Here is a 25,771-nt window from a genome sequence, read left to right as displayed (position 1 = left end):
TTGTCCTTGCGATAGTTTGCCGAGAATGATGATTTCCAATTTCATCCATGTCCCTACAAAGGACATGAACTCATCATTTTGTATGGCTGCATAGTATTCCATGGTGTATATGTGCCACATTTTCTTAATCCAGTCTATCATTGCTGGACATTTGGGTTGGTTCCAAGTCTTTGCTATTGTGAATAGTGCCGCAATAAACATACGTGGACACATGCACAATTATAAATGAACATTTATTTATTTTTAAATTTCTCTCTAGGCAAACAACGGAATGTATTGGTGGTTTGCTGGTGAACCATTTATAGAGAATTCAACTCTATGGCTGGAAGAGGGTCTGTTGCCTTCCGCGGAGGTGGTCTGGTTCTCCCCACAAACGCCCCGACAGCTGAAGTGATGCTGAGATGCACTTCTTCAGGCAGGAGGATTTGCTCCATGTAGCTTTTCCCATACACAGGGAGGGCGTTTACAGCTCTGCTTCATAGCAGCGGATGCTGCAGGGGTGTGAGGGGCTGACCCTTGCTGGGACAACTGAGCACAGATGAATGTGTCGCTGAGAAGGAATTCCATAACACGTGACTTTCGAAGTTTTTATTGAGTCCAAATGGACTGCAGATACAGTGAGGAGGATGCTGCCTCTTATGCCAATGAATTCAGGCTCCAAGATCCCCAGGACACCCCCATTCTGTCTCCATCTCTTGCATCTGCTTTCCTTTGCAGGTTGGCCTCATTTTCCTAATCCCATTGTCCCCATGAAGCTGGAACCATGGCCAGAGGTAGCCTTGGGAAGAGAAAATCTCATCGCTAACCTTTGAGTGGAAAATGCTAGGGAATGGTTCTGAATGGCGCAGCTGGGCCCCATGCCTCTCCTTGGTCTCATCATGGGAGCCAAAGGGATGGGTCGCTCACAGCCAGCTTGGGTCATCTGCCCCGTTGCTGTGGCCAATGCCCTTAACAGAAGGGCAGAAAAGATCATGGGGTCAGCAAGGACAGCAGCCTCCTCAAAGCTCAGAGCTGTGTAGGCACAGGAGCCACAGAGCAGCACGAGACCATCCTTGTGCTCTACAACCTAGCACAATTGAGTTGGGGAAGGTGTTGATTGATACTCATATGAAGACATTGCAAAGTCAACCCTGAATGTGTCTGGTGGAATTCAATGGGAGAGAGAACATCAGAGATTGATGTGTTCAGAGAGGTGAAGCTATGGGGCAGGAGGAAGCCCCGGGCCAGTGGTGAGAAATCGGGCTGGATAGCAGCTATCCAGGAGGGCCTGGAAGCCATAGGGGGAAGAAGAGTAGATTCTACACCACTATAGGTTCCTTATACATGAGGAGAGACAGCCAGGTAAGGGGTGTGCTGGGGAGAGGGGGAAGAGCCTCAGCAGCAAGTGAAGGTGGCGCCACTCCCTCCATCACCGCCCACAGGTCCCCAGTGGCCTGGAGAGGGCCATGAATTTCAGTGTTCCCTGTGTGACTCACCAATAGGATGCGGGCCTCACCATTTTGCCTGTCTCTGCCTGGGTTTTACTCACTTTATACCAGTGGGGCTCTCAAATAGTGGTGTGCATAAGACTTACAGAGGGAGCATGGGTAAAACACTGGCACTGGGGACTGTCCCAGGGTGGGTGGGATAGTTCAGTGGGTCTAGAGAGGGACCCGACAGTCTGCATTTCATTTTTATTACTTTTTTGAGATGGAGTTACACTCTTGTTGCCCAGGCTGGAGTCAATGGCTCCATCTCGGCTCACCGCAACCTCTGCCTCCTGGGTTCAAGCCTTGGCCACCCAAGTAGCTGGGATTACAGGTATGTGCCACCACGCCCAGCTAATTATGTATTTTTAGTAGAGACCAGGTTTCTCCGTGTTGATCAGGCTGGTCTCGAACCCCTGACCTCAGTTAATCTGCCTGCCTCAGCCTCCCAAAGTGCTGGGATTACAGGCATGAGCCACCATGCCGGCCAGTCTGCATTTTTCTTTTTTTTTTTTGAGACGGAGTCTTGCTCTGTCACCCAGGCTGGAGTGCAGTGGCACAATCTCAGCTCACTGCAAGCTCTGCCTCCTGGGTTCAGGTCATTCTCCTGCCTCAGCCTCCTGAGTAGCAGGGACTATAGGTGCCTGCCACCACGCCTGGCTAATTTTTTGTATTTTTAGTAGAGACAGGGTTTCACTGTGTTAGCCAGGATGGTCTCAACAGTCCACATTTTTAATAGGCTGCCCCAGGTGATTCTGATATAGCTGTTGCAACTTGCTTTGCTGAGTGGTGCAACAGACTTTGAGAAAAGTTGCACAGGGTAATGTCAGAGAGGAAGGAGGAAGAGATTTGTGGCTATTGCTATTTGTTAGAAAGTGACTTCTGATTGTCTGCAATAGACCCTGCAAAGCTCTGAGATGGGTAGGGATAGGGGCCACAGGAGCAGCATGAAGCACAAGCTGCAGCACCTACTGCCCCTGGGTTGGGGATGACATGGAATGATGCTCATATGAAGAAATTGTGAAGTCATCTCTCATTGGGTGGGGTGGAATTCCATAGAAGGAGACAGTACAGAGACCATATCCCCAGTCTAACTTGGGGATGTGGATTCCCAATGAGCTGAGCAGTCATTTTAATTTAATGAACAAATGAAAACAGTGGGCAAAAGAAAAAATAAATGTTTCCAGGACTGGGGATGGGTGGGAAAGAAATGACTGGAAAGGGGAGAGTCAAAAATCAGGGAAACAGATGAAGTGAGGGGTAGGAAAGAAAAAGAGAGCAAGAGGAAGATTCTTTTTGAAAGGCCACTTTATTGATGGAGATAAAACTGAATGGAGTTCCCCACAGCCCTCCCCTCACTCATGTTAGTGGCTTCACTGGGCATCTGAGACCAGCGTGGCCTGTCACCCACATAGACTAGGCTGCTTAGCCCGCCCAGCCTATCACACTGCCCACTCCACGTTGGGCAGCCACATAAAAACACGTCACAGCTCAAGAAGATCCGTGGATGCACCTCTGAATCCCCCCCACAATGGTTTCTGTGCATTTTTTTTTAATATTGTACAAAATATGTTAACTAGGAAAAATTAGCTGTACTGTGACAAGTGCGGGACGTCCTATTAGGATTACCGTCCCCCAGGCATTACTTCTTATTGCAGTAAGACCTCTACAAGGTGGAGCTGTACAAACCGAAAAAAATCTAAACGATTTTAAGAAGAGCAGCAACTCAATACTGCTTTAGTTCATTTAAATTTTCTTTCCCAAAAATACACTCCTAAATATACAAACTATACAATCTTATTATTTTAATGCTGGTTTTTTTTTGTTTCTGTTTTTTTTTTGTGTGTGTGTTTTTTGTTTTTGTTCTGTTTTTAATAACAACAGTAGGACCCAAACTAAAAAATCGGTTCATCTTCAAACCAACAAGAGCACTAGAGGACTTGTGACTCAGTACCTTCATATAACACCACATAAATAACTTTAGCCACAGTCAATGTTCACAGCCTGGTCAGTGGAACAAAGGAAATACTTTTCTGGCGATTAGACGTCATCTGCAGAGAGAGCTGGGATATTCATCCGAGGCCGGGTGAAAAATGCCATCTTCTCCCTATAAAAGAGGCCATCCCTTTAGAGCAGGGGTTTTCAACCTCACTCTATAGAGATTCTGGGCAGGATAATTCTTTGTCGTGGGGGCTGTCCTATACATTCACTGCAGAATGTTTAGCAACGTCCTTGGCCTCTTACCCTCTAGATGCTGGCTGTATCCTTGACCTCCAGTTATGACAACCCAAAATGTAAGCTCATTGCCAAATGTTCCAGGGGGAAGGGGAGAAATTACCCCTGGTTGAGAACCACTGCTTTAAAGGACCGTTAGCATGAACAATGACTCTTAGTTCAAATCCAATCAGAGGCTTCTCAGAGTTTAAAAGGACCCTTGGGCCACTTCCAACGTTTGTTTGTTTCAGATTCTCAATTTGTTAAAAAGTTAAGAGATGCCCAAAGATAGTTGTACAAATGTACATTTTAAATGTTTATATTCCACAAAGGAATTTTTTTTTAAGCACATACACAAACATGTGTACCTTATTTGAGAGGACATCAGAAGTCTAAACGCTAGGGCCTCCGTGGATGGGAGGCCCAGGCCAAATGGCATTCGGGACCCTCCGAGAATACACCCGGGTCCAGCACGGCAAGAAAGCACCCCCCGGAGATCCTAGCAGGTGGCAGGCAGAGCCAGGGAGGCCCAGCGAGCATCCATCACCCCCAGGCTTATTTATCATTCAGCCAACCCTCCACAATTACCAGTGAGGAAAACACTATGAGGAAAGGCTGGAGCAGGTGGCTCATTCATTAAACAAGAGGATCTAACAAATTAGCTTGAGTTGTGTGGGTACTGATAAAGACAGCCGAGGGAAGAGCGCTGCAAAGCTCATGGATCGCCAGGGACGGCTTGGCGGAGGATGAACATCTGTTACAGGGAAAGCCAGTGCTCTGTGAGCAAGGGATGAGAGCAGTAAGACCACAGACAGAAGACTAAGTCCGTGGGTTGGCTGAGAAAGGGATGGGGGGCTGCCGGGGCCCTCTGCTTACCTGAAAGACTGAACTTCTGGGGGTTCCTTACAGCTCTGGCCTCGGAGCCTGTGCACATCCTTGGCAGCTGCCCTCATCATCTTGTCTGTCTGAAGCTCACCCTTATGCTCCGCTCGGTCCATCTGCTGGGCAAAGCAAGCAATGCCCTGAGTCAGAGGGGGCCTCCAGAAAGGGGCAAGGAGAACTCGCTATCACAACAGAGGAGGCTACTGTAGGGACGGCACCCTCACTCTTGCTCCACATGGTATCCACTTCATTCAGAACGATCATGGGAAGTGCTCAAATCATCTGTTTGAGAGACTAGATTTTTGGGGCCAGGAAACGGAATACCCGTGTGGATCTGAGGAAGTGAGGAGATGAGGGCTGCCTGGTGAAATGTGTGCTACCTCTAATCCTCAGGCCACCTAGGAGGGTAGATGTTATTACCTCTATTTTACCCAGGGAACTGAGGCTCCGGCAGAGTAAGACATTTCTTTAATGTCAGACTACTAAGAAGTGGTGGAAACTCAGTCCCAAGCCACACAGTAGTTCTTAAGAGGCTTGGGTATAACACTATGCCCCTTCCTCCTAATGTAAACGTATGCAAACACTTTTGAGAACAAACCACAGACAGCCCTAAAATATCCACGTACCATATACTTGAAAACATTGCACAATGACAGAATTTTGGTAAATAAAGCCATCATTTTTGTTTTGTTTTGTTTTGTTTTTTGAGACGGAGTCTCGCTCTGTCGCCCAGGCTGGAGTGCAGTTGTACGAGCTCGGCTCACTGCAAGCTCCACCCCCTGGGTTCACACCATTCTTCTGCCTCAGCCTCCCGAGTAGCTGGGACTACAGGCGCCCACCACCGTGCCTGGGTAATTTTTTGTATTTTTAGTAGAGACGGGGTTTCACCATTCAAAGGATGGTCTCGATCTCCTGACCTTGTGCTGGGATTACAGGTGTGAGCCACTGTGCCCGGCCTAAAGCCATCATATCAATGGTTCTTTGTTAGAAGTCACAGATGCTACTTTTTTTTTTTTTTTTACTATTTGAAAGGTCAAGTTTTCTTAGTTTGTTTTTCTTAAGTCAGGGCACGTATTACTTCTCAGTCTTTTGAATAAGATCAAGTGTTAAGGTAGGGCACATAGGCACTTGTTTTCTGATCTCTTTTTGCCTTGGTTACCAGGAAGCTCAAAGATAAATATAATACCTAACTATAATTAGGTTACTTTAGGTTTGGGATATATTTATTTCCTCTCCTCCTTCAAGCCTTCCAATTTTCTATTTTCCCCTCAATGTTCTTGTTATAATCCTGTTTATAAGTAAACAGGGTATAAATAAGAAAGAAATAAACTTTCTGGAACTTCAGAACTGCCAGAGTCAGTATGAAGCTCCCATATCAGTCCAGGCCTAAGAAGTCCGGCATCATCTTCCTGCCCTAGGGCAACACCACCTGTACTGAGCACTGAGATTTCAGCTGATGGTCCTGACAGTTCAGGTAGGCACCCTCTGTAAGGTGCTCTCAGCAAGTCTGGCTGTGTGCAGAGAGAACTAGCAAAAGTCTTTCTTGCCGTGGGTGGCGATCACAGGGTGGCAGGTATTATTTTTCATAAATGAGTAGAGAATGGCCCTTGCATATTGGTCCTATATTGTTTATTTCTTCATGGCAGTCTGGGACCTGTTGGCTTAAAAGCCTGCTGGTGCCAAACTCAAATTTTTACCCTTCCAGTTGTTTTAAATATAGCTCAAATAAGCAGCTTTTAAAGCCATATACAACCTTCCTGTTTTGCATACCCTGTGAAACTGTACCCAACATTTGTTAGCCATAGATAGATAAACCCTGCGCCTATAAGAGACCCCAAGCTGCTGCTGTGCTTTGGAGTTCTCTGACTCAGAGACTCCCCACTGTGCTGCAGAGCTACCTAACCTAGATGGCCCCTCTTCCCCAGCTCTCCCCTGGGAGTTCCCTTGCCTTCCTCCACACTGGGCAGTAGCCCCCAGCACCTTTGGAAGGTCTCATGCTGTGAGGGACTGCCCCTGCATGCAAACCTGTCAAAGCGCAGCGCAAGCCAGGCATGCTGGCTCATGCCTGTAATCGCAACACTTTGGGAGGCCGAGGCGGGTTGATTGTTTGAGCTCAGGAGTTCGAGACCAGCCTGGGCAACATGGTGAAACCCCATCTCTACAAAAAATACAAAAATTAGCCAGGCATATTGGTATGCACCTATCATCCCAGTTACTCAGGAGGCTAAGATGGGAGGATCGATAGAGCCTGGGAGGTGGAGGTTGCAGTGAGCCATCATGCCACCACACTCCAGCCCGGGTGACGCAGAGAAAACCTGTCTCCAAAAAAAAAAAAGCACAGCTAATATAAAACTGTGTGTGCTAACACCATTTTGAGGTTATATCTTTCTCCTTGATCAACCCCTAAATCCTTTAAACTCATTACAGCAGGGCAGAGGTGCCAGCCGACTTGTACTCCAGGGCATCCTTGTTAGCAGAAGGCCCTGGTGTGACCAGCCCTTCTCCCCGTTTGGCAAGGGCTGCCCTGTGGGACTTCCTGGGCAGGCATCAAGGCAGGTCAATGTCCTATTGTTACTCTGTTAAAGTGCGTGCTGTGGCACAGATTGGGTACCCTATGTATTTCATGAAGAACTGCATGATAAGTACATGTGTGAATAATAAGGGCTTGCACACAAAAGCACATCAACAAATGTAGTAAATGGGCCTTGCAGCCAGGTGAAAGGTTCATAAGGTTGAGTGTGCAAAGGGATTCCTGGATCCCTCTGCTGATGGGAACGAGGGATGGGTGGAACACCCTCAGTGGAACCTGTGGTGGGAATTGTAGGATGCATCATGAGCTCTGGCCTCTCTTCCCCGGGGCAGTGTCCTCGACTCTCTGGGGCAGAGCGCAGGGCTCCCCTGCCTTCGAGGCGGCACTCACCCGCTTCTCCAGCATCCTCAGCAGCAGGCGGAAACGCTCGTCCTCACGCAACCACTGCGGCAGCTCCTTCTCCCCGTGGCTCTTGGCTTGTTCCAGCTGCTCCTTGAGCTCCTTCAGCACCGAGATCTCCTGGGTCAGTTGGCTGTGCCAGGTTCTTGTCGCCTGCAGGTCTAACTCCAGGTCCAGCGAGGTACGGATCAGACGCTCGGAGCGCAGCGACTTGACCGAGGAAGGCTGTGGGGGTAGGGACGGCTTCTCTTGTTATTAGAGCGCTGCCCAGTGAGCCCACCCAGCCCCTTCCTCTGACCCTCAAGTACCCTCTCTTGGTTTATCCGTAGGCATCCACTCCTTCTGAATGGGGCTTGCCCTGCCCTGGGAAGCCTGTTTTGAATTCTCCCACTCAGCTCATGTTTATTGGGCATTTATTATATCCCAGGAACAGTACTAAGCACTTCATTTCCACAACCTCGTCTCATTTTCACAAACCTAGGAGGTCCTGAGGGTTATCATCTGCACAGATGAGGCTTGCAGAGGTTCAGTCCCACAGGATATGTGTGGTAAAGCTGAAGCTCCACTCCAGGAAGCTGGCTGCAGTCCCCACTCACCCTCTCTGTACACTGTGCCAGCTTCAGTACTCTCAGCACTCTCCATATGTACGTTCTCAGTTATTGATTCCTGTCACTGTACTGTTCTGAAGTTGTTTCCCCAATACAGGTCTGTTCCTGCTTGAGGGCAGAAGTCATGTCTTCTTGACTTTGTGTTCCTGTAATGGGCCCCTGTTGTTTTTGCTTGTCCACCATTTGTTTCCCCAGCCTTAGAGTAACAATGCCCTCACCTTCCTTTAGAGATCTCCTCCTCTGCACTCAATCCACCTGGTTTGTGTGGGGCATCAGGGATAGGAATGTGACCTGAACCTGGCCAGTCTGCATCTCAGTGACAGGTTCAGAGGTGAGCACGCTATCAAAGCCCAGCCATTAATACTCAGTTCTGGCACTTTGCTGAGCTACTTGGAAAAGAGACAATGTCTTTACACAGAGGTTGCTAAGCCTTCGAGATATAAACCTGGGACTGATCATGGTCATCTTTACTTGTGGGGTGACCTGTTTGAGAATTAAGCCGTGCAGAGGGAGCAATGCCATGAGAAAGGGGCTGAGGCCTGATGACATCATTTCAACCTCTGGATCAAGCCATGCCTGAAGGTAGTCCAACATCCTGGATTTTTTCATTAAATGAGACAATAAATTGCTTCTTTCATTTTTAAGCTGTATTTGAGTTGGGTTCTTCAGTTATCTATATGTAAAAGACCCTGATTAATACAATCATTAACTCTCCTCCCATCAAAAATCACTAATGGTTAAAAAACAATAATTCATGACTATGGGGGTCAGAATTCTAAAATGGTTTCTCAAATCCCATTGCTAATATACACGCCCTGTATAATCTCTCTTTTCATCAGGTAAGCCCCTAAAAGATGGCCTGGGCTTTTCCTGGCTGGGCTCTTCTGCTGGCCTTGAAGAAGTAAATATATCATGTTGTAGAGATAGTCACAGGGCAAAAACCTGAGAATGACCTCTAGGAGCTGAAAATGCTCCCGTAAACCCTCAGCTGACAGCTAGCAAGAGAATACAAAGTAATAAATTCTGCCAACAACTGGAGGCAGTGCCTGGATCAGATGTTTCCTCAGTCAAGCCTCCAGATGAGGATGTGGCCATTTAACACTTAGAGGTTGCAGCCTGCTAAAACCTGTGCTCAGCTAACCTGTGCTTAAGCTCCTGACCAGCGGAAACTGTGAGGTAAGGCATTTGTATTATTTTAGGCTGCTAAAGTTTGTGGTGATTTGTTATGCAGCAATAGAAAACAAATACAATGACCAATACAGAGATTTCAGACACAGTATAAGAGGCATTACCGTAAGACCTCGTCTCATTTTGCAAGGCTGGCAAACATACTATTAGGAATATAAGACAGCTCTAGGAAGAATTTCTAGAATGCTCTTCTAGGTTGAACATGGTCTGCTCTGCGCTTATAAATGAGCAGGATCAAGGAAATCCAGCTGAGTGATCTACGTGGCTCAAGTTCTCAGAGCAACAAATAAAGATTCTTTTGCTTTGTCTGTCCAGTCTCAGAAGTTGGGCAGGCTGCGGTAGAGACAACACAGCTCAGGTAGTGCGTGGAAGCGAGGAGCAGTGCCCGAGGGCCCAGGCCCAGCCTCTGGACTCTCCTGTTCCTCAGGACCTGAGGGAAATGTGGGCTCAGACCCACCACCAGGGGCTCCCTTATTAAGTCATCCTCTTGGTTAAGGGGAACGGGGGTGATGAAGGGGACCTGCTTCTGTGGGGCCTGCCTTAGAAGAGAGCTGTGGGAAACGCAGGGGGAGCAAGTAGGAGATCAGTGGCATTTCTGCAGGAGTGGATCATGAACATCTGCTCCAGAAGCCCCTAAGGAGCTTTGTTAAAATGCAGTTTTCAGGGCCCACGCCAGCTGCCTGAATTAAATGGTCAGAAGTGTGGCCTTGTAATCTGCATTGTCACCAAGCTCCCCAGGTAATTTTTGGTGCTCCAGAGACTGCAGTACAAGCCAGCTACAGAAGAGGGGGTTGGGGTGGGGGACCCAGAGTGGGCAGTTGGTTGTCCCTGTCACCTGAGGCCATGTCCACTTTCTCCCACACCTGCACACTCTCCCTTCCCTGTGTAGCCTCCCCTGTGTTGCTGTGTCTCTCCTGCTCTCTCCAGTTCCCCCTCAGACTTGTTAGGGTGTAGGATGTTAGGCAAAGGACCAGATTCTGGCTGTCAGCAGGCAGTGCAGGAGAGGTGGGGGGCCTGCCCCTACTGGGGGCTGTTGGCACTATCTTTTCCCTCCATGTTCTCTTTTGCTTTGCTTTCTCTCTCCTTTTTTCTTTCTTTCTTTTTTTTTTTGAGATGTAGTTTTGCTCTTGTTGCCCAGGCTGGAGTGCAATGGCGCGATCTCGGCTCACCGCAACCTCCGCCTCCCAGGTTCAAGCAATTCTCCTGCCTCAGCCTCCCCAGTAGCTGGAATTACAGGCATGCACCACCACGCCTGGCTAATTTTCTATTTTTAGTAGAGGCGGAGTTTCTCAATGCTGAGGCTGGTCTCGAACTCCTGACCTCAGGTGATCCACCTGCCTCGGCCTCCCAAAGTGCTGGGATTACAGGCGTGAGCCACCGCGCCTGGCCCCTTTTTTCTTTCTGACATTCTGGCTCCTGGTTTCTTCTGGTTCTGAAAACTCATTAGACAGAACTGCTTTAAAGTTGTGTTGAAAGCCCAAAGTGGGGAGAGCCCCCTGCATCTCCTGAAGCCCTTAATGGTCAAAGACAAATCAGGGGTCGCTCCTTTGCCTACCCCCACCCCATCCGGATCACTCAGCTCAGTCTCCACTAGGAAAGGCGAGACTTCTGCAGGGCAAGTCTGCAGCCTCTTCCCTGTAGGCTTTCCGCTGGTCTGAGGGAAGCCCATTTATACTTCCCTGCTTCAGGCTGGTGCTCAGAGGCACCTAGCTTCTCTGCCACCAGGACCTAGACGACAGACACACTGAGCAGAGTCTTGCATGAGGAAGGCTCCTGTCAGATGACGCGCTCTAACTGATGACTGTTGGGTTGGTTAATTCTTCTTTTTTTTTTTTTTTTTCCTGAGACAGAGTCTCACTCTGTTGCCCAGGCTGGGGTGCAGTGGCGCAATCTCGGCTCACTGCCACCTCCGCCTCCTGGGTTTAAGCGATTCTCCTGCCTCAGCCTCCCAAGTACAGCCTGGGACTACAGGCACGCACTACCACACCCGGCTAATTTTTGTATTTTTAGTAGAGATGGGGTTTCACTGTGTTGGCCAGGCTGGTCTCAAACCCCTGACCTCAGGTGATCCTCCTACCTCGGCCTCCCAGAGTGCTGGGATTACAGGTGTGAGCCACCGCGCCCGGCTGGGTTGGTTAGTTCTTACTGACTTTGATTTCTATCTAGGAAGGCAAGGCCAAGTGTACACACTCCTTGTCTAACCTATTTGTCATAATAAGACAAATACATTTACCCTTCAGCACCTTCCCCAGTGGCTACACAGGCCTCATAGTTCACAAACATCTGTTCGCAAATGCTTGTGAGAGCAACATTTTTCTAGCCAGTGGCTGAGGAGAAATGGCCAGACATTAGGAGATGTACGTGCAGGACACAGGGCTTGGGGCAACGAGGGAGGAGCAGGCAGAAAAATAGCTTTGAGGTGACTCTCTTACCCGCTTCATCCGGACGCTGCGTCGCTCTAGGGAGTTTCGAACAAAAGGTGGCTTTTTGGACAGAGTGGAGCTGTCACTATCACTCCGATTCAGCTGCAAGAGAAAAGTCATGGAATGTTAAACATGGTCAGAGTGCATTCTGGAAGGTGCACTGAAGCCCAGAGGGAGGTCAGGTTCCTCCACTCAGCACAGTCCTTCCTCTCCTTCTGCAAACACCCAGGTTTCATTCTGACCTTTCTTTTCTTTATAAGTGAACATTCGTTGAGCATGTACTATGCATGATGCATACTGCTTCATCTCCATGCTATCTGCGTGATGCTAAATGCCATGAATATCCCATTGAACCTTTCCAACAACCCCATGTGATAGGAGCAAATCCATTTCACAAGTGAGGTGACAGAAGCTTAGGGGTTGCAGAACTGGCCCAAGGTTGGCGAGCTGGTCAGTGGCACAGCAGGGCTGGACACTGGGCAGCGTGACTTCAGAGTATACTGCCCTCTTAACCTACTACACAAAGGACCATTTGCATCAACTCTTCCCTGGTGTCTACAGAGCCTGCCTTTACTGACTCAAATGGAGCCACTGTCAAGATGGATATTTAAAAAAGAAAAAAGCAGCTTAAAGGCAAAGCCTTAGGGACCATATCCTTAGAGATGATGGGGCAGATCGTAACTCTCCCTGTGGGCATCCCCTCAATCACTGAGTTATCTATACTTCCCCCAGAGGGCTAGTATTCCCCACCTAAGACCAGAAATCAGGCCTGTAGTCAGGATGGGAAGCTTCTATATTGAGAATGTGTCCTACCCCCTGAGGAGCACAAGGGAGAGTGGGTAGGAGGACAGCACTCCCTGGGAGGTGGGAGCAGAGTGGGGAGTTCTTTCTAGAGTCCTATTTCCAAAGTCAGTGGGGTTGTCACAGGCCGATGCTATTGTGCTTGTGTGTCTAGCAGCTGTCAGTTCACTGCTGCGGGTCTCCTGAGAAGCTGTTTCTGTGGTTATTGATAATTATTTGTGATAATGATATTAATAGTCCTGCTAAGCTGACAAACACAGCAACTCCAGGGACAGACTGATGAAATAGCCACTGGGCTAGGCAGGGCCTCAACCAGAACCAGACGCTGAATAGTAAAAATACTGACTGCCACATGGATAGAGCACCTGCTACATGCCAGGTGCTTCAGTGACAGTTTCATTTAATCCTCAAACAATTCTAACATGATGGGAACTGAGGCCCAGAGAGATTAAGAAGCTTGTAAAGTTGAATAGCTGGGGAGCATCAAAACCAGCGTTCAAGGCCAAGTCTGTTTGGTTCCAAGGCCACCAGCTCTCCTGGCTCCAGCCTGTAGGTAGGGCTCAGAGATGAAACTAATATGCAGGTGGAAGGGTGTGCCATCTTGACAACTGGGGTAGATTCATATAAACTGGTTGTATGTGGTACCAGACGGGGGCTTTCTTTTTCTTTTTTTTTTTTTTGAGACAGAGTTTCACTCTTTTCGCCCAGGCTGGAGTGCAATGGTGCTATCTCGTCTCACTGCAGCCTTGACTTCTCGGGCTCAAGTGATTCTCCCGCCTCAGCCTCTCAAGTAGCTGGGACTAAAGGCACGTGCCACTGTGCCCGGATAATTTTTGTATTTTTTGTAGAGACAAGGTTTCACCATGTTGCCCAGGCTGGTCTCAAACTCCTGGGCTCAAGTGATCCTCCCATCTCAGCCTCTCAATGTCCTGGGATTACAGGTGTGAGCCACTGTGCCCAGCCTTTTATTCTACATTGTTTTAATCCAGTGGTGGCACTTGAAGGATACGTGTCCTACCGACCAGAAATGGGCATCAGGATAATTGATCCTTAAGTTGTAGTTGTTTACATGTTAAAGACTATGTTATATAAAAGAGAGACAGAAGCTACATTAAGTCCTCGAATTTAGCTTTCTCTAATATAAAGATATTTTAATGCATTTAATCTCAGACATGGTAGAGAATGTTGTTACCTTATTATTACTTCCATTTAATAGCTAGAGAAACTGATGCAGAGAGTGGTGAAATCATTTAGAGTCACAGGAAGCCAGTTCAGGAATGAGAATTTAGGATGGGCTATGTCCATTTGGTCAAAGTTGATCAACCACAAATGTGGCAGCACTTCAGATGAATACCTGGGGGCTGAGGAGAGCTGTAGGAAGGGTAACTCATTGTCCATATCTCACGGACTTCAAGTTCAGTGGGGAAACTCATGACAGCGAAACTAACCAAGTGACACAGGCGAAGATGTCACCTTGTTTGGTAACAAGGGAGCCACCCAGCAGAGGACGCCTTTTGTGCAGAGGCTGGCGGAAGGGGCTACTCACGATCTGACCCGAGGAGGCCAGAGGAAGCCCCTCAGGGGGTGGCTCTGAGCAACAGAGAGGCTGCAGGCTTTGGAGTTGGACTCCCAGCTTTGCACTTAGTAGCTGTGTGACCTAGAGCACAGTGCTTTGAGTTTTTGAGTCTTAGCTTCTGTGTCTATAAAATGGGGTTCACACAACTCACCTTGCAGGGCTGTAAGATTAGATGACACAGAAAATATATTTTTTGGCTGCGGGGTCTGGAAGTGTTGCTGATTAGCATTTGAAATCCCATCCTGTGGGTGGGAAAACCCCACCTTATGACTTGCTGGGAAACAAAGCCCACCTCCCACTGATGAAGCTGGAAGTAGCAGAACGTTGCTTTTACTGCCTCCCTTGCAGCTAGAGGCAGGCGTAGGACTAGCCTCTGTCAATTGGATGCAAATGCTCCAGGCCTTCCTTGAATCACAACCTGGTGACTTGCACCCTGGTGACAACCTGGTGACTTGCACCCTGGTGACAACCTGGTGACTTGCACCCTGGTGACAACCTGGTGACTTGCACCCTGGTGACAACCTGGTGACTTGCACCCTGGTGACAACCTGGTGACTTCCACTGTTACTATTGTCTCTTGAATTGAAACAGGCCACTGTTTCTCTCCTTCATTCTACAAATGTGCCAGATTTGTTGTTATCTCAGGGAAAAGCCAATAATGGTAAGTAGTGGCAGTGGCAGCAGTAACCAGAACTTCCATGCCAGCCATGGCAGGAACCTGGTGGAGACATAAATATTGAATGCCGGGGCAGCAGTCTGGCTGGCTGGGGCCAAGTTTTATGGCAGCATCAGTGAAGGTGTCACCCAGTTGGCTTTGTGGTGTGATTTTGGTTGTGGTCTGGACTTCCTTGCTCCTACCAGATTTCTGAGGCTGGTTCTACAGCCTTATGATGAGTGTGTGAGCTCCTCAGTTTCCTTTCCCCCAAATTTTCCTGCATATACTGCCCACTGTCCATTTCCATTGCTTGCAATGAAAAACCCTGACCAGTACAGGCAGGAAGTGGAATGCTATCAGTTACAGACTGAGACACGTGGAGCTGGCTGTGGAGGGGGCAGGGTGGAGGCACAGCACAGCCCCAGCATGTCTCTGTTGGGAATTTGGTAATGCTCATCTTGTGGGTGCAAAACAAAGAGTTAAATTGTTCCCTGCTATATCTCAGCAGACAGTCTCCATGCCTGCAGAGTTTTAGAGGAAATGATAGGAAAATTTTCACAATGTTGTACTCTTGGCTACATCTTATAGCTTTCAGTAAGTTTTATACAAAAAGTCATAAGCTTGAGCTGAAGTGGGCCAACTAGAAAGCAAAGAAGGAAAAATAAATGACTTTGCTAAAAAAAAAAACAAAAAAAAAACACCTTTTCTACCTGTGGCGTGTGATCTCCGTTGATTGGGAATCTCTTAATTTGTGATTTTGCAGGGTTAGAAACAGTATAAATAATAAAATATGGGAAGTGGAAGCATAGTGCTTGGTGTGTTACAGATGCTTAATAAGTGGGACAGGTGCTTTTTGTTATTTGAAGATGCGAATCCTGGAAAAGGGTCACTTAAAAAACACTGGGGAAAAATGCTTGAGGCTTGAGTCTATAGGTGGAAAAGATAAACATTTCACCAAAGTTATTATATCTTATATCTCCCATTTAACAAAATTACAACCACATTCTAATCCTGATGAAAAAGAATGAATGAAACACTAATTTTTTTTGGTGTGATTTTTCTGATGAGTGACATTCTTCTCTTTGTGTTTGATTTCTACTGCACGTTCACAATGGCAGTAATTTTCTAAAAAACAAACAAACAAACAAACAAACAAAAGGTGGCGTGTTATCCATTGTCTTAAGGGCTTTTCTAAATCATTCAAATTATTCATGTTTTCTTTTTGAGACAGAGTTTCACTCTTGTTGCCCAGGCTGGAGTGCGATGGCGCGATCTTGGCTCACGGCAACCTCCGCCTCCCAGGTACAAGTGATTCTCCTGCCTCAGCCTCCGAAGTACCTGGGCTTACAGGCATGCAATGCGCCACCACACCTGGCTAATTTTGTATTTTTAGTAGCGAAGCACCGATTGGATTTTCTCTTCTGCAGTTGTGAGCCAGCTTAATTGCAGCATCTTCTACCTATGATTTAGGAAGCCCAACATCACATTCAGTGACTTCAGGAAATCCTGTACCTTGTGCAAGATACGAAGCCAACATGCATTGTGCCCGCATTATTTTTTCAGATGCTTACAAGTGCAAACAATTAGCTAGAGATCTACCACAGAAGGAAGAGATTTATGTTGCTCCTGAGAGGGACTGCAGGGAATGTTTTCATGGGGACCCATTTCATAAGTAGCCAATTAGTAAAATTTTCACATTATAAAGAAATGAGCAGCCGGCACACTGGCTCACGCCTGTAATCTCAGCACTTTGGGATGCAGAGGTGGGTGGATCACCTGAGGTTGGGAGTTCGAGACCAGCCAGACCAACATGGAGAAACTCCATCTCTACTCAAAATACAAAATTAGCCAGGCGTGGTGGCACATGTTTATAATCCCAGCTACTCGGGAGGCTAAGGCAGGAGAATCACTTGAAGCCGGGAGGCGCAGGTTGCAGTGAGCCGAGATGGCACCATTGCACCCCAGCCTGGGCAACAAGAGCAAAACTCTGTCTCAAAAAAAAAAAAAAAAAAAAAAAAAAAAGAAATGAGCTTCTCTACTCAATCTTATACAATTGTAGGCCTTGAACACACATGATGAGACCTCTCCCTTCCTCTCCCCTTCCCTCCATAATAACAGTCAGATAAGCGTCAGGCAGAGAACCAAGTGTGGACTCCACAGGCCTCCCCTTCTGTGACAACTTTTTGGGACATTAGGCAGGAAGGTTCTGTTGAAGGCCTAGTTATGATTCAGTGGTTCTATATGGTGGGGGAAGGAAGGATATTGATATCACTGGAAACCAGGACTCAGGTAAGGTAGGCACATGTCTTATCTGTGCTGTCCCATGGAAAGCCAGGAGCAAGGGCTGGTTCTGTAGCCCCAGCAAAAGCATGACCCCTCAGACTCAGTAAACACTCAGACCCCCCACACAGGGTAGAATGAAGGAAGGTGGGCTGGCCTAGGAAGGGGAAAGGGTAGGGGAACTGGAAAGCAAGGAACGTGAGGGTATGAAGGAACAAAGGCCACTGCAGGGCTTGTACATTCCTCTGGGTATACAGGAGCTGGTGGGCAAATGGAACAGGTAAAGAGGGCCAGGTAGAGGCTGGGGTGGACTGGAAAGCTCCCCACTTCCATCAACTAAGGGTAGTTGCCCTCACCTCAGTGCCAGCCAATTGCTGCCAATTGTGTGTGGTCTGTGGTGACATACATTCTCTTTTTTCTCAAGAAGAACTGGAATTTTATGTCAAACTCCTCCTATTTTATTTATTTTTTTGAGACACAGTTTCATTCTTGTCGCTCAGGCTAGAGTGCAATGGTACGATCTCAGCTCACTGCAACCTCTGCCTCCCGGGTTCAAGGATTCTCCTGCCTCAGCCTCCCAAGTAGCTGGGATCACAAGCATGCACCACCATGCGCTAATTTTTTGCATTTTTAGCAGAGACAGGTTTTCACCATGTGGGCCAGGCTGGTCTCGAACTCCTGGCCTCAAGTGATTAGCCCACCTCAGCCTCCCAAAGTGCTGGAATTACAGGCATGAGCCACTGCACCCAGCTTTATTTTATTTTTAATTGCCCTTTAATTTAAAAATAATTTTTTCTTTTAAAGACAGGGTCTTACTCTGCTGCCCAGGCTGGAGTGCTGTGGCGCAATCATGGCTCACTGCAGCCTTGGACTCCTGGGCTCAAGCAATTCTCCTGTCTCAGCCTCCCCACTAGCTGGGACTACAAGTGCATGCCACCATGCCCAGCTAATTTTTAACTTTTTCTTAGGCGGAGACAGGGTCTCACTATGTTGACCAGGCTGGTTTTAAACTCCTGGCCTCAAGTGACCCTCCTGCCTCAGCCTCCCAAAGTGTTGGGCTTACAGGCATGAGACACTGCATCTTGCCACCTTTTTAAAAAGTTTTAAATGTTAGTAGCAGGTTCAATTAAAAAATAAAACAAACTGGTAGCAACAGATTCGATTAAAAACATAAAACAAACTGGTAGCCAAATAATACAGATCTGCTGTAATTTTGCAGCCTCAGGTTGTACACTAGAATTGCCCTGAAGGTGGGAAATAAATGCCTGTGTATCTCGGGGACACTGAGGGATCCCCCTCTGATCTCAGCAAGTGGTTGCAGGAGGGCAGGCCAGAGCGTGAACAAGGAGGAAGTGAGATAGTTGGAATTATAACATTGACCAAGTACTAACTACAAAGCCTTTTCTATTGCTTGTCTAAAACAATACTATGAAGTAGGCCCGTGAACTCCCCCTGAGGAAACTGAGGCTCTGAGGTGTTAACACACCCAAAGTCACCCAATAACATGAGAGTAATGGGATTTGGACCCAGCCCTGTGTGAAGCTCTCCGCTACCCTGCGGGGAGCAGAAGGGGGCCGCACGCTCACTTACCCGGCACACGTACTGGCTCTGGGGTCCTGGGGAGAAGGTCTTAGAGCGGATAATGGTGCTCCCTCGAAGAAATGGCCCCTGGGACGGGGTACCCACTCTCCGGTCCTTAGGTCGCACCACTGTGGGGGATGGGGCTGGGGTCTCCGTGTTGGTCTCTTTGTCCACCTGAGGAAGAAGTCATACCTTGAAGCCACCAGTGTCCACAGAGTCTCAGCCACCCACCAGAGACCACTCAGCTGCTCCTCTTCCCTCCTGTCACCTCACCTTTCCCCACAGACACAACCAGTGTTTCCTCGGCATTAGCCCTGCTAGATGAGCTCAGCCTGGTGCGGCCAGGACAGTACCCAAGGCTAGATGTGCCAACCCCCACCCCTCTGTGGCACGTGTGGTTGGGGGCTGGTGGGAGCACATTCAGCCCCCAAACTCACATGAGCAGTGGAGGTGTCTCAAAGTTTTGAGAGTGTGATGTCCAACGTCCTGTATGTCACACTCTCAAAACTTACAAACCAAGTACATCTTGAAAAACCACACCAAAGGCTTCCACAGCCCTGGCAAAGTACTACAGTTGCTTTCGTCGAATTCTGAAGGCAACTAGCAAGTCTTGTTTTTAAAACCAACCCATCAGGTTTTTTACTGCCCGTGCACAGTAGTCATCAGGAAAACATAAACAAACAAAAACGTCTACATGTAGGACCTTTGTCAGCCTAAAGAGTGCCTTTGTATAATTTTAAGAAAGAGCACGCCCTCTGGCTGGAGAAATTGCAAAATGATGCCCCCTTGGTGTGGAGGAGTTAGAACTAGGGCCCAGGTCCTACTGCACCTGCCGTGTCTAGGCACCTCTGTGCAGTACTCCAGCTGCAGCCTCGCTCAAACACGGCAGGTGCTCTAGCTCTAGGAGTCCTGGAGCCAGCTGTCTATGGAGAGTGAATCCTGCTGTAACATGTGACCCCAGTGCAGCAGGGAAGCAGGGAGCAAAGGGAGTCTGGCTTTTTTCCTGTCGCACTGTGGGCAGACCCACATAAAGAAATATATTTTTAGAGCCTATCTGCAAGGTTGGTTTTATTGTGCCCATTTTAGAGATGAGAAAATGGAGGCTTGAGAGGGATGAAGTCATCTGCCTAAGACTACACAGCCAGGGAGTATCAGAGCCAGAATTCGAACCCAAACCCACCTGACTGCAAGGCTTGAGTTCTGTCCAGAGAAGTCAGGGAAAATGCAGAGGGCAGAAGAAAAGAGATGGATGAGTTGGCCTCTCCTGGTTTACTATCACCACAATGACCCAAAGGTCACTCCATTGTGAGGGCTTGTGCCCTGATGCTGGAGACTAAGACTTAGCTCTGAGTCTTTTCTGACTGCCTCGGCCCAAGGATTGAAGGCTCTTTCCCCACGACAGCCCTTTCATCCCCCCAGCCCTTCCTACCTTTAATGCTGGGTACCCATCCATATCAGGTGAGGCTTTCTCGGTGAAAACATCCTCTTCTCCCTCCTCCTCCTCCACCTCCTCCTCCTCTTCCTCGGCTACTGCCTCATTCTCACTGGTCTCCTCATACCTCCTGTGATAACAAAGCACTTTGGTTACCCACCCAGAAGCCGCTCTGCCTCTGTTCACCTGCCTTTAAGTACACCCAAGGTAGGGCTTCCAATCCTTTTGATGATTGAAGATATATTAAAAAAAGTTTTGGGGGGCCAGGCATGGTGGCTCACGCCTGTAATTCCAGCACTTTGGGAGGCTGAGGCAGGCGGATTGCCTGAGTTCAGGAGTTCAAGAGCAGCCTGGCCAACATGGTGAAACCCCATCTCTACTAAAAATACAAAAATTAGCCGGGCATGGTGGTGCACACCTGTAGTCCCAGCTACTCGGGAGGCTGAGGCAGGAGAATTGCTTGAACCCGGGAGGTGGAGGTTGCAGTGAACCAAGGTCACACCACTGCACTCCAGCCTGGGAAACAAGAATGAAACTCTGTCTCAAAACAAAAAAAAAATTTTTTAATGAGGCATTTTCAGTGTATAGTTTGATAAGTTTTGGCCAATGTACTCACCTATGTAACCACCACTGTACTTGAGATGTAGAACATTCCATTCCCCACCAGAATTCTCTCCTACCTTTTCCCAGTTTAATCTCCCACTAGACAGCCATGATTAGCTGTTATTATAGATTAGATTTGACTTTTCTAGAGTTTCATGCAAATGGAATCAGACAATATATGCTGTTTTGTCTCTGACTTCTCTGTGTCTGCGTAACGTTTCTGAAATTTATCCACAATGCTGTATGCATCAGCAGTTCATTCCTTTTTTTTTTCCTTTTGAATCAGAGTCTCACTCTGTCACCCAGGCTGGAGTGCAGTGGGACCATCTTGGCTCACTGTAGCCTCCACCAGTGGGCTCAAGTGATCCTGCTGCCTCACTGTAGCCTCCACCAGTGGGCTCAAGTGATCCTGCTGCCTCAGCCTCCTGAGTTGTTGGGACTACAGGTGTGTGCCACCACACTTGGCTAATTTTCCTATTTTTTGTAGAGACAGAGTTTTGGTATGTTGCCCAGGCTGGTCTCAAACTCCTGGGCTCAAGCGATCCACCCACCTTGGCCTCTCAAAGTGTTGGGATTATAGGCGTGAGCTACCACGCCCAGACAGTTCACTCTTTTTTATCATTAATATTCCACTGGATGGCTATATTGCAACATGTTTAGATCTGTTCACCTGCCTTTAAATGCACCCAGGGTAGGGCTTCCAAACCTTGGAACGAGGCGGGTGGTTGAGAAAAAGGAAGAGGAAGATGAGGAAGAAGAGGAGGAGGAGGAGGAGGAAGAGGGAGAGAAGGACAGTTTAGTTGATGAACATTTGGATTACTTACATTTCCAAGCAAGTATGAATAAAGCTTCTTGTACATTCATGTACAAGTCTATGCATGAATACAGGTTTTCATTTCTGTTGGATATTGCTAGGGTTGCAAAACTAAAACATCACTTACTAGGTGGGTTAAACAACAGAAATTGATTTCTGGCAGTTCTGGAGGCTGGAAATCCATGCTCAGGGTGTCAGCAGGTTTGATTCACCTGAGGCCCCTTTCCCTGGCTAGCAGATGGCTGCCTTCTTGCAGCGTGCTCACATAGTCTGTCCTCTGTGCATGCGCATCCCTGGTGTCTGTGTGTCCAAATATCCTCGTATGAGGTCCCATCCCAACTTCAATGGTTTCGTGTTAACCACCTCTTTAAAAGCCCTACCTCCAAATACAGTCACATTCTGAGGTACTAGGGGTTAGGGCTTCAATATATGAATTTGGGGGGGACACAAATCAGCCCCTAACAGATAACAGAATTACTGGGTCATACAGTAAGTATAAATTTACCCTTTTAAACACCGACATGCCGGGCGTGGTAGCTCACGCCTGTAATCCCAGCACTTAGGGTGACCAAGGTGGGCGGATCACACCAGGTCAGGAGTTCAAGACCATCCTGGCCAACGTGGTAAAACCTTGTCTCTACTAAAAATACAAAAATTAGCCGGGCGTGGTGGTGGGCGCCTGTAATCCCAGCTACTCAGGAGGCTGAGGCAGGAGAATTGCTTGAACCCAAGAGGTGGAGCTTGCAGTGAGCCGAGAGAGCGCCACTGCACTACAGCCTAAGTGACAGAGTGAGACTCCATCTCAAAAAAAAAAAAAAAAAAGACACCAACAAATGGCTTCTCCAAAGTGATTTTGCCATTTTATGTTTTCCCCTGAGCAATGTTCTCAGAGTTCTAGTTCCTCACTACACTTGGTGTTATCTTTATAGTTAGTCACTCTACTACTGGGTGTGTACTTGCGTCTTGTTGGGTTTTAATTTGCATTTTCTTCTTTATTCTTTCTTTGTTTTTAGAGACAGGGTCTTGCTCTGTCGCCAAGGCTAAGGCTGGAGTGCCATGGTGTGATCATAGCTTACTGTCACCTTGAACTCTTGGGCTCAGGTGATTGATTCTCCTGCCTCAGCCTCCCAAGTAGCTAGTACTACAGGCACGTGCCACCATGCCTGGCTAATTTAGTAAATCTTTTGCAGATATGGAGTTTTGTTTCCCAGGCTGATCTTGAACTCCTGGCCTCAAGAAATCTTCCCGCCTCAGCTTCCCAAAGTGTGAGCATTACAGGTGTAAGCCACTGAGCCTGGCCTAATTTGCATTTTCTTGTTGAGAAACTCTTCATGCATTTATGACCATCTTCCCAGGTGAAGTGTCTGTTAGAATCTCCAGCCCCTTAAAAATCGGGTTTTTGGCCAGGCACAGTGACTCACGCCTATAATCCCAACACTTTGGGAGGCCGAGGTGGGTGGATCACCTGAGGTCAGGAGTTCGAGACCAGCCTGACCAATATGATAAAAATCGAGTCACCTCTACTAAAAATACAAAAATTAGCCAGGCGTGGTGGCATGCACCTGTAATCCCAGCTACTTGGGAGGCTGAGACAGGAGAATCACTTGAATCCGGGAGGTGGAGATTGCAGTGAGCCAAGATTGCAGCCTGGGTAACAAGAGCGAAACTCTGTCTCGAAATAAATAAATAAATAAATAAATAAAAATAAAAATTGGGTTGTCTTATTATTGAGTTGTAAGAAATCTTAATATATTTGAGCTATGAATCCTTTGTCCGGTATGTGGACTATACAATTTTCTCTAAGTCTGTGGCTTGCCTTTTCATTTTCTAAGTGGTGTCTTCCAAAGATCATAAGTTTTTGATTATGATAAAGCCCAATTTATTGATTTTTTCTTTTATAGTTTGTACTTTTTATGTCCTAAGAAATCTTTGCCTACCTCATAGTTGTGAACAGTTTCTTTCTTACACTTTCAGAACTTCTATAATTTCAGGTTTTATGTGTAGCTCTATAACCCATTTGAGATTAATTTTAGTTTTTTTTTTTTGAGACAGAGTCTCGCTCTGTCGCCTAGGCTGGAGTGCAGTGGTGCGACCTCAGCTCACTGCAACCTCTGCCTCCCAGGTTCAAGCAATTCTCCTGCCTCAGCCTCCCGAGTAGCTGGGATTACAGGCACGTGCCGCCATGCCAAGCTGATTTTTGTATTTTTAATAGAGATGGTGTTTCACCATGTTGGCCAGGATGGTCTTGATCTCCTGACCTCGTGATCCACCCACCTCGGCCTCCCAGAGTGCTGGGATTACAGGTGTGAGTCACTGCGCCCAGCCACAGATTAATTTTTATACATGATGTAAGTGTTCAAGTTTATTTTTTTTCCATATGAATATCTAATTGTTCCAACATCATTTGCTGAAGAGACTTTTGGTGATAGTCCTTAAAACCTTCCATTTCCCTTGGACTCCAAGGTTGGAAGGATTTGGTGTGACAAATAGGCTGCACTTGTTAAGTAGTAATTTATCTCTATTCCCATCTTGACTTCTGAAAGACATACAGAACTGCCCGGCTTCTGATCAGCATGAGACAGTGTTATCATACTGAGCCAAAAGAATCCCAGCCAAAAGCAGAGAATCTGACATCCAGCTAGCTGGCTCGGCGAGAGTGTGGGGAAACACAAAATCTCCCTGAGGATTTTCCCAATGGAGAGAATGCATTTTGGATCTCTACTTGCAACTCTGCAATTAAAACCTCTTCTGTACTTAGATGAGGACTGCTGCTGTGGAGGGGCTTTGGCTCTCCTCCTTGCCTCTCTGTCTACAAATAAAAGAGCTGCTGGTCAGGCGCAGTGGCTCATGCCTGTAATCCCAGCATTTTGGGAGGCTGAGGCAGGTGGATCACCTGAGGTCGGGAGTTTGAGATCAGCCTGACCAACATGGAGAAAAACCCCATCTCTACTAAAAATACAAACTTAGTCAGGCGTGGTGGCACATGCCTGTAATCCCAGCCACTTGGGAGGCTGAGACAGGAGAATCACTTGAACCCATGAGGTGGAGGTTGCAGTGAGCTGAGATTGCACCATTGCACTCTAGCCTGGACAACAAGAGTGAAACTGTCTCAAAAAAAAAAAAAAAAAAAAGAGCTGTTAAACGTGAACACACAGGGAGCCCCTCCACAAAGCCCTCTGCAGAAGCCACATTGACCAGTATTTATTGAGGGCTCGATAAGCTCCAGGTGCTACGCCTCACAACAGTGAGTGCTCAAAGAGATGATCTCCATTTCCCAGATTCAAAAAGTGAGGGGCAGAGGCCTGAGGCCTTGTCCAATGGGGCAGGCTAGTCGTGGAGCCAGGTTTGCAAAACAGGTTTGTCTAGATCCACTAAGTGCTCAACCATTATGGGAGTCTCTTTTTTTTTGACTGTGAATCTGATCTAAATATTCCAAGATGAGAAAAAAAAAAACACACACACACACAAACCCAACTTAATTTTAATTGTAAAGAGAAAAATAATTAAAATCAACAATATCTTTTCACCCACTGGAGTGGCAAAGTGGAAAAAAAATCTGGTAATATCAAGTGCTGGTGAAGGTACAGAAACAGGCATATCCCTGTGGGAAGTGAAAAGGAGAGCAGCCAATTTACATTCTGAAGGCCATTTAGCCTTATCTGTTAAAATAAAAAATGTACATATGCTTAATTAAGTTACAGCAGTTTGATTAGATTGAGTGTCAGAGAGGCTGTAGGTTAGGGTACTTTTGATCATTGCTGGTGGGAACATTTATTAATAAAATCTTATAGCTGGGTGCAGTGGCTCATGCCTGTAATCCCAGCACTTTGGGAGGCGGAGGCGGGCGGATCACGAGGTCAGGAGATCGAGACCATCCTGGCTAACACGGTGAAACCCCATCTCTACTAAAAAATACAAAAAATTAGCTGGGCATGGCGGCAGGTGCCTGTAGTCCCAGCTACCCAGGAGGGTGAGGCATGAGAATGGCATGAACCCAGGTGGTGGAGCTTGCAGTGAGCTGAGATCGTGCCACTGCACTCCAGCCTGGGTGACAGAACAAGACTCCGTCTCAAAAAAAAAAAAAAAAAAAAAATCTTATTTGAGAACTATTCTATGATGTCTATTAAAATATAAAAAACACACGCCCTGGGATCCAGCAATGCCACTTCTCAGCATCTGCCCCAGACAAATACAAGTTCCCAAGGAGGCAAATACAAAGATTTTTCCCTGTAGTACTGTTTGGTGTTATATTCTCCTGTATTTTCTAACACTCTTAGTTTTATTTTGCTTGTGGATCTTTAAAAAAAAAAAATCCAGTC

General features: G+C 47.3%; 1 protein-coding gene across 8 annotated transcripts in view; it reads right to left on the bottom strand.

Moving 5' to 3' along the window:
• Positions 1-219: 219 nt before the first annotated feature.
• The window catches only part of WWC1 (WW and C2 domain containing 1), a 181,544-nt gene continuing 155,992 nt past the window's right edge, over positions 220-25,771 (bottom strand). For 2 of the 8 annotated variants that reach the window (XM_054488943.2, XM_054488946.2), the window contains exons 18-23: positions 20,033-20,165; positions 18,613-18,777; positions 11,720-11,812; positions 7,483-7,734; positions 4,557-4,681; positions 220-3,573 (exon numbers count right to left, since the gene is read on the bottom strand). In XM_054488943.2, coding sequence (XP_054344918.1) covers positions 3,507-3,573; positions 4,557-4,681; positions 7,483-7,734; positions 11,720-11,812; positions 18,613-18,777; positions 20,033-20,165 — 835 coding nt within the window. In that variant the 3' untranslated portion in view covers positions 220-3,506. The remainder of the gene's footprint in view (positions 3,574-4,556; positions 4,682-7,482; positions 7,735-11,719; positions 11,813-18,612; positions 18,778-20,032; positions 20,166-25,771) is intronic. The other 6 variants (XM_054488944.2, XM_054488948.2, XM_054488947.2 and 3 more) reach the window with 3 other exon arrangements.

This window comes from Pongo pygmaeus, chromosome 4, assembly GCF_028885625.2.
Source record: "Pongo pygmaeus isolate AG05252 chromosome 4, NHGRI_mPonPyg2-v2.0_pri, whole genome shotgun sequence".
Classification (NCBI taxonomy): Eukaryota; Metazoa; Chordata; class Mammalia; order Primates; family Hominidae; genus Pongo; species Pongo pygmaeus.
Note: the sequence above shows the minus strand (reverse complement) of the source record. Positions and strands in the feature narration are given on the sequence as shown.